Below are 9349 nucleotides of genomic sequence, written 5' to 3'. Positions count from 1 at the left end.
GATAGCGATATTTATTTAGCTGGGGTCCGGCATCGATTTTGACCACAGAGGAAAACTGGAATACACGGAGAAAATCCCTCAAGGAAGGCTGAGATGGACTGAAACTCAACCAACATACGATTGGAGAGGTGGAACGCGGACGCGGATGGCCACAACGCCAGCCTAACTCCCCAAGGCGTACAGCACGGGGTATTATGAGACAAATATCAAGAAGACGCTAACTCTTAAACCAACATCTTTTCTGTATTTTTTTAAATTCTTTTACACTTAACCAATTCAGTACATTATTATAACTGTCATTGAGTATTGCTGAGTATTACCAATATAGTGTCAAGCCAAAAGACTACCGTGGATTTAAAATTCCGATGAATTAGTCACCATTAATTAATAAACTAATAAACATGCCCTTACGTATCAATAAATCTAACAAGAGCCCTTGTCCCTTTAAATTAGCAGTCGCTAAAATATAATTAATACAACTATATTCACAACATTCGCAGGTTGTTGCTGACTTTGAAGTCGTGGTTTGCCAACCGTACATAAATAAAACGCGTTCTGTAGCTTGACCAGTGAATTACGTTCCTTGTTCCTTAAACCGTATTTTGGGCTTGTACTGACTCGATAAGATGACAAATGAGATTATTCCTAGGATGTCGTCTGCTTCAAAAGAAATATTTGATATTTGTTCAAACGTGACCTAATTCGCTTTACTTCCAGTTCGCTACGAGATACGTTGCAACTGATTGAAAATATTTTTCAACGATATTCATAGAAGTGAAATGGAATTTTGGGAAGAGCTACTTTGCTTTAAGGAAAAAAAAAGCTCTTGGCTGCAGATAATTGAGGTAAATTGGCGAAAACCAGCTCGAGACCGCGAGGGAACCCTGTCGACAAGGAGGTTACCACGTGACATTAGTCTTGGTGACGACAGCATCTGATTGATGGTTTGAGTTACTGGGTCGCTGTGACAGTCAGGCGTTTAACGTAAGGTTAAAAACAAACAAACTAACTAACTAACCAAAACATTAAATTGCAGAAAACGCGTCCATCGCTGTCCTCAGCTGGATACATTGCATTCTGCGTACAACTATAATTAACATCTGGGGCAGTTCTAGTGTCATTTATTACTCGTAGTATTTCTAGGAGAAGCCAATGGACGAAATGGCCCTCCACTATCCTTGTGCAAGCCTAACAGCCAGTTATTTGTCACTACTGCCTTTGGAGATATTATCAATGAATGTAGTAAAATTATAACCAATGTTAAATGCCTAAAACAATTACGGAACCTAAGAAATCAACAAATTACGTCCAGAAATGCAGACCAAAGCGATGCGCGTTCTGTATGATATCACGAAGTGTCCCCTTACCCTTTTTCTTAACTTCCACATCACTTGTAATTGTTTCCAGTGTCGCTCTAACTTTATTTCTCAAAGTAAACATAAACAGATAAGATAACCCTTAACTAAAAAAAAATAAAACACGAGCCCTAATCGGTTGCGCTGTCGTAAGTACAAAACTGGCGTTTAGACGTAAAGGACACTTCGTGTGGTAATCAAACTTGAGCTTGCATCTCGATACCCGGGCCTTGTTCCTCGAAAGCCAATCAACACTAAGCCACGATTAAGTACAAACCTGTAATTTTAGGCTAAGAAAAACAAACGTCTACGTCAAAATTGAAGCCTAAAAATTTTGAGGATTTTTTTTTTAAACAACGAAGTAAACTGCAACGAAGGTTTCCTGTAAACCAGGATTAACTTAATCGGGCTTTGAAGAGCTTGGTCCTCAGGGTGCCAATCTAATGAGCTAATCATTAAATTTCAGTAACAATAAAAGCAGTCCCCGCTAAGGGCGGTTGAGCCTTCGATTAGCTACAGACTTGAAAATATTTTTGATTCACAAAATTGGACACAGCTCTAGTTTACAAAAATTCGCTCGTGTTTCAAATTGGGAAACTGTGTGATCACAGGTTATTCTTAATTGCTCTAACATCGATCAAGAGACCAACCACAACACAAAGAGCAGCAATGAAAAATATAACCCAAAAGCTTATCTTAAGGTAACTAATCAAGACACGACGATCTTGTTGGTCTCCTTGTCCATTTGTGTAATCTTTAATCAACTCGATCCCTTTTTTGATGCATATTTCCTCTACTTGTTGGGCGATTGCTGGTCTTCCTACAAAATAGCACTTGGAAGTTTTGCTGGCGGACCTTAGAGCTTTCTCGAAGTTTATCCTGCCATGTATGAGCTGTATCTGGGTGTCTCTCGTATCGTTAGGCAACGGCTGATCGTCTGGATTTGTGACGTAAAACTTGAAGGAAATGTCAATGTTTCCCTTGGCTTTTATTTTTCTCAAACGTTCCTCGATTGGCTCACTAAAGAATCGGAAAAACGCTTGGCATCGAACGGAGTAGAACATTTCAACTTTGCTTCGTTTGTTGTCCTTTTGGCTTTCTCGTGGAAAAAATGGTCGAGTTCCGTTGGCCAGGCAGCTTAAGACATCTAGAAGATATCCGCATCCAGATCCTGTTGCGAATAGCACGTAATGGGCAGGTGATTTCTCTCCGCGTTCTGCCTCTTCAGTAAGCTCATCATACAGTTGGCTTACAGACGAACGATAAGGACCCCATGTGTGTAAGGCGTAGGATCTGTCGTCTTCGGCCAGCCAACTTGTCCAAGGAAGGAACAATTGTTCTCCATCCTGCATTATGGATATCACCAGACCGATGTCCCATGTGGTGTCTTGCGATAGATTGAAAAAGGTCGTGAAGGGATGTGATCGCTGTGGAAGGACTCCTAAGCTTTCTCTCATAAAGTGATGAGTATAATACACATCACCAACAGCGTGCGTCACTTTTTTGTCCAGTTTTATGTACACAACGACGTACTCGTTGTTACCGATGACTTCCTTTCGCACTATTTGAGCATGTTGACGTCTGTAAACCCAGATAGAAAGGACTCGGTCCAAGCACCAAATCAGTAGCAATGGCAAATTAACCACGTGTGCCAGACCATGAGTGATCTTTCGAATATTGTCAATAGCATACCAGATACCAGCAAACACGTGTAAGGCTATTGCCAGTGAATAGCTTCTTTGGTTGACATAGTGTGATCTACTCAAGGGAAAGAAGATACAGAAAAGCACAATCATGAGTACGAAACGGTAAATCTCATCTACAGTTAGATGAACTCCATTGTGATCGTTAAATGTCCAGCCATGCACTGCAGCAGGATCCCAGAACGTTGACCAGTTTAAGTGGTCTGGATAAGTACTGTAATTGAACGTGCTTGGCGGGTAGTATTTCAGTGCCGTGCCGTCAACGAGAGGTGGAACAAAGATTACAAGGACGTGGGCTAGGGAGGGAATGGCGATTAGAAAGATGCCGGCAAATCTATGAATTCGAAAATGAACATCGCGAATCCCTTTTATCGTGATCCATCGTGGAGCAATCTCGCTGAGGGAGTTTGGGAAACACCAAAGCATCGTGTAAAACATCAGATTCTGAGAGGTTATAAGAAGGCGTGCTGTGACAGCCCATACTATGTTAGTTGCTGTTTCACCGATGTTTGTGCCCCAGATAAGCCTGGGATTCTTTCCTCCTCTTCCAAGTACCACGTCACCTTTTAGGACGAAGTGATCAACTATACACAGCGTAGTGAACGCCAGAAACACAATCCAAACCAGTGATTCGTAAGAGATGGAAAACCGCCGGCGATGACGCCGAATGCCAGAAAAACGAGTTCTCGGTGTGGAATGTGTCTGGTGTAGAGGAATTTCCACTGAAAAGGTGCTTGGATCGGGCGATGGTCGTGAGTGGCTCACACTGAGGTCTTCTGTCTCCTGTTTGGGAGAGAAAGGGAAAATATTAGAAGTGCTTATTAAGCAATTAAGGGCTGTAGTCTCTACGACGGCGACGACAATGAGAAAGCGACCTAGTAGCAGCATTTAAAGTCACTATTTCATCTGTCATGCATACGCCTGCGCGAGTTGATGAGAGCTTTTGAAAATGCCTTGGTTTTTTCCAATTCTTTCGAATTCTTCGATTACCTTATTTCAGTTGCTTTAATCGCGTTCATAATCGTATTTTTTCAATTGCAGTCAGTGTTATGTAATTATACAGAAGAAGGTTTTTGTGGCGATAGTTGTTTAATATTTTGCTTTCGAAGGATTGTTTTCATAGAATCGTGATGTCCATTAGCGCGGTTAGTCCTTCCCTATTGCGCATGTGTCCCAACTGACGTAGTCCCATTAATGATCACTTTGGAGTTTTTTCATTTCCTCTCAGTTCTCTGCAAATCTAAGTCGTGAGGGAAGCAAATCTCACGTTCTGCGAAAATCGGTTTTTTTTGCAATACTTTTGTTTTGTTTTTTTTTCTCATAACAAGTTCAATCGACACCGTTCCTATCAGTTCAGTTTCTGGATAATTGAGTTAGAGCTCAATAAGTCACATCCAACACGAAGATTCCTTTTCATTTTAAGCATTTGCTAACTATCTCAAACCAGAAGGTAATGCATGGGAAAAGTTAGCGTTAATTTTTTTCCTTAGGGTAAATGCAGCTGTTTATTTTTAATTGAGGAGCAGCATTTGGAGGACACTTGAGGACGTTTGCGACAATTGTTTCTGCGCATCCTTACTGCGCACGCAAATGCACACGCCACGTCATACACGAGCGCGAACGCTAAGTAATAAAATGAGATCTGGTAGGGCAAAAGGCCATTGCTATAGCTTTGCCTGGATTTAACGGTCTTGGACGTTCGGGGACCCCAATTTTTCTTTCCAGAAACGGATTTTATTTACATTTATCTCCACGTTGTCCAAAAATGAACAAAAAATTCAATGTGGCAAGTTAAATAAATTTCACCATTTCTGCTCACGGGACATCAAATCCTGTCATCTTGCGGCTGCAAGGCGTGTGAAACTGTGGTCGTTAGATGCGAACTTGATCTTTAAGGAACCTCACCAGTTGACTAAATTCACTTAATAAGTCCACTTAAACAATATTTGGCAGAGAAGATTTCACTTCAAAGATTTAATTGCAATATATTTGGGTTTACAGACACTAGCCTTATTCGCTAACGAAGCCCGATTTTGTCACATTTTGGGTGTTTTTCCGGCATGTTCTCTCCAAAACGAAGTCGGTGACCCCCCCCCAATTTTTTTTTACATTTCTGACATAACTAACTCATCATCTTACAGTGGTAAAAGTTTCAGAAAAAAATCAATGTTAAAAAATTTTCGCGCGAACGTCCTTAATAACGTTAAGTGTTTGTATTCCGAGACACGAGTGATGTTGCAGTTCGGGAGAAGAGCAAGGGGGCACCTCTCCGGTGACGCCATAGGCAGCCCAAGTTCGCGTCACGAGAGAGGGTGTAATAATTAATTACTAGTGGGAAGATGACCTTTAAGTGCAAGCGGTGTTGCGTTACAGCCAGCCGTTGAGAATTTAAACGCGTTATAAGACTTTGTATGGGAAATAAAACACCGTCGATAATGAAGCCTAAAGAACGTTCAATTTAACGTTCATTCAATAAAATAAATAAAAATGACTCACCTCTGGTGTATTCTTGTGCCTTTTGGAGCTTATTTTACCGTTTTGGGAATTCCGTGTTTTCACTGTTCTAAGACGAAGTCAAGGCTGCACACTAAGATTTCGACCGTAGTCAGCTCAGAGGCGGTTTGCGCCTCGAAATTCTATCCCAGCCTCGATTTTTTTTTTTTTTTTCACGCAAAGCTAAAGCCCCATCATTTGCGAAAATCGGTGAATGCTTCGTTGCCAAAAATCCCCACGCACTTGGCTGGAAATGAGCATTTTCTGATTCCGATTACGATAGCTGATGAATTTAACAGCTGCTGATAACCCAAGTGGACAAGGAGCTTGGGTCCGAGGTCAAATTAACTCCACCCGATGAGGTACAGTCATTTCATGTACAACACTTACCCCATCCCCACAGCGGCTTCTCGAACAGCTCCATGGTTACGAGTGCCGCTGTGGGCAGCAGCTGCTACATTCATCAGCAATCGTGGAATCGGAAGCAGAAAATGCTCATTTCCAGCCAAGTGCGTGGGGATTTTGGACGACGAAACATTCACCGAGGTTCGCAAATGATGGGGCTTTATTTCTGCGGGGAAAAAATCGAGGCGGAAACCGCCTCTGAGCTGACTACGGTCGAAACCTTAGTGCGCAGCCTTGACTTCGTCTCAGAACAGTGAAAATACGGAATTCCCAAAACGGTAAAATAAGCTCCAAAAGGCAAGGGAATACACCAGAGGTGAGTCATTTTTATTCATTTGATTGAATGAACGTTAAATTGAGCGTTTTTTAGGCTTCATTATCGACGGTATTTTATTTCCCATACAATGTCTTATAACGCGTTTAAATTCTCAACGGCTGCCTGTAACCGCTTGCTCTCAAAGGTCATCTTCCCAGTAGTAATAAATTATTACACTCTCTCTAGTGACGTGAACTTGGGCTGCCTATGGTGACGCTTATTGAAATCCGCGTTCATCTTGAGCCATTTCTGGCCATATCAATATATAACCTAAATCGATCGAAATAGGATGTCAGATAAATTTTCACTTTGCGTTTACAGCGAACGGCCTGCAGAAATTTGCGTTTTAAGCAAGTTCAAGTTTTTCCTGTTGGCTATAACTACAAACATTTATCAAATTCTTAAAAGGGAGAGACGAGTTCGGATGAGAGAACCTTTATGATATTATGATAAGCAGCAGCTTCCTTTTTGCCGTTTCAGGCAAACTCGGTGCGAAATCTTTCAAATGACAAAAAGATAAACAACGTGAACTTGTAATTGTGTCTGATGTTTTTGATGGCGTCATTCCGGGATTTTAAGGTCCCCATTCAAAGGGTGTGATGAGGCTTCTGTTTTGTTTGAGATGACAGTGGTACTACGCATCATCCCTGCGCTGTTGGTTCAGCTGCAACTGATCATGAAACCAAAATTACCGGCTGAGATCATTGTTCTTAGGGAAATCAAAGATGGTCAACTTGGTGACCTGCAATTGGGAATTTAACAGCTGTATTTGTTGTTGTTGTTGTTATTTTTGACCAATGAAATGAAAAACATGGTAAAGACCCTCAAATAGTCTGATCAACAGCTTTAATGATCAAGAGATAGCCGAGTCAAAGTGAAAGATTGCCCGCTTAAAGGGTACCTGCAAATCTCGCACAAACTCTTGATATTTGAACCCCATGTCATCTGTGTATATGTCCTTGATAATCTAGAGAATATAAGCAGGTAATGCATCATTCAACAAGATGTTATTGTCAAGGTGATGAGAAAAAAACAACAACAACAAAAAAACAAACAAAACAAAACGAAAAAGAAAAACAAGATGTTATTGACATAACATGTTATTCACAAAAATCACCATTTGTCATGGATCAGTACTTCTGAGCCGCTATGGTTAGAAAACGCAGTTTTTACAGCTGTTTGATCTGACAGTGTAGAATAATCCTGGATTATTCTACACTATACTTTTTTTTTTCAGAACTGGATTGAACGCACATATTTGCTTGATTAGTCAACACGAATAAAGTTTCTGACAAGCAAAATTGAAGAGTTATTTTTTTTTCGCGATGAACCATGGATAGAAAATATTTTGCGAGCTTTTTTTACACCGCATCCAAATTTGAAAAATTGCGCCATTTGTTTTCATATTTCATTCCAAGTCAGTCGTGCCATACTGAGATGAAGAATGTTTACATTCCCGGCTTTAAAATATGAAGTAATAAGATTCTTCATAATTTTGCCTATTTGTCTTCGAGCGACAGCAGAGGCATGTGTAGCAGACTTAAATGTAGCACGCTTGGAACGTCCACCAGTTTCAGAGGAGTTCTAATTAAAAGTGCTATTAAATGTTTAAATTACATAATCGTCGTCATTAACTCACCTTTAAATCATCTTTCTCGATGGCCTCACCAAGTATTGTTAATTCCTCATTGGCGCCCATGTCATCGTCAGGAATTTCATTTCTAAGGAAAATAATAGTATTGAATTTATTTGAGACATAATCGTGGTACACGGTGAAAATGGGGAAGATATATCGTTGACGTCACCTATTGTTATTAATGCACCAACCAGAGCTTCATTGGTTGTTGAAACAAAAGGGTATTTTGTTCCTGTGGTTGGCCCATTTGAATAACAAAAGCAATGTCTGTAAACATATATTTTCCCTATATAAGCGATTAAGTAGTTAGGGCTGGTTACTTAAACAGTGGCCCGATGTGAAGGAATCCAGAATCCGGAATGCAGCAAACGTGAAGCTTTGGAATCCGGAATCTAGAGCGTGGAATCCGGAATACATTGTATGGAATCAAGGATCAATTTCTGTGGAACCCCCTAGTTTAGAATCAAGAATCCGCGACTCGTAATCCAGGATCCTTGGGCTGGGATCTGGAATTTGGGGGCCACCTGGACTCCTCAGTACAAGAGCATTGTCAAAAACATTTTTTACCACAATTGCTTCTGATCTCGCAATTTGATTGGCTAATTTGCCACTTTGCCATTGTCGATAAGAGTCTAGACAACGCTGTACGCGACATGCTCGCGTCAATTTGTCACGCAATGTAATAGCCAATCAGGAACGCCCATTTTGGGAAATAAACCAATCATATTGCGATAACGTTATAGCCAACGCTTGTTCTTTCTTTGTGTCATGATTTTGGTAACGCTCTGAAATAAAAACTTTCTTTGGCGTTGAATATTGTGTTAAAGAACAAATCGAAAGTGGTTCAGCGTTGCCTGTACTCTTATCGACAACGATATTCGTCATCACAGTGGTCAAAATGTTGTGGACTAACGAGGCGCATTCCTTTAACAAATTCTAGAGCTAAAAAATCTTAGCAACTGAAAGCAGTCCAAGTTAAATTTCACTTAATAACAGGAATTTAATGTTAACGAATTTTTTGGACATTTTATTTTTCCTTTCCACAAATCAGGTCATGCTGACAAATTTGAAAACGTTGGAGTGTTAGCTGCGGAATGTCCTCTATCCTTGTATTGAAAGTGTGTGACCTAGGCGATTTGTCTCTCACTTCAATACACAGTCCCCACCCCCTACCCCTGACATTTCTCGTTTGACTGACTTTTGATCCAACAGACTGAGTTATTTAGCTGTTGTATTGACTATGAAGAAATCTACTCTCTGCGAAAATATAGATGAATGAGTGTCACTCACTTTGCAAAAATGAACATAGTACCTAGTTTTGTCGCAAAATGACTCCTTTGCGAGTAAGCTCTTGACATCGGTTCTTGACTTCAAGGTCTTAGCAACTCTCTGTAACACCTGCTTCTTCTGTTGCTCTTTGGAAAGATCACTGCACTGAGAA

At 40.6% G+C, this 9349-nt stretch overlaps 1 protein-coding gene across 1 annotated transcript in view; it reads right to left on the bottom strand.

Moving 5' to 3' along the window:
- Positions 1-284: 284 nt before the first annotated feature.
- Positions 285-9349, bottom strand: part of LOC138013188 (uncharacterized) — a 41396-nt gene continuing 32331 nt past the window's right edge. Inside the window, exons 6-9 of the mRNA XM_068860201.1 lie at positions 9221-9349; positions 7912-7993; positions 7174-7239; positions 285-3841 (exon numbers count right to left, since the gene is read on the bottom strand). The exon at positions 9221-9349 is cut by the window's right edge and continues 13 nt beyond it. Of these exons, the coding sequence (XP_068716302.1) occupies positions 1961-3841; positions 7174-7239; positions 7912-7993; positions 9221-9349 (2158 nt within the window). The 3' untranslated portion in view covers positions 285-1960. The remainder of the gene's footprint in view (positions 3842-7173; positions 7240-7911; positions 7994-9220) is intronic.

The sequence above is a fragment of the Montipora foliosa genome, chromosome 8 (assembly GCF_036669935.1).
Source record: "Montipora foliosa isolate CH-2021 chromosome 8, ASM3666993v2, whole genome shotgun sequence".
In the NCBI taxonomy this organism is placed as follows: domain Eukaryota; kingdom Metazoa; phylum Cnidaria; class Anthozoa; order Scleractinia; family Acroporidae; genus Montipora; species Montipora foliosa.
This window is presented reverse-complemented; position numbering and strand designations above follow the sequence as displayed.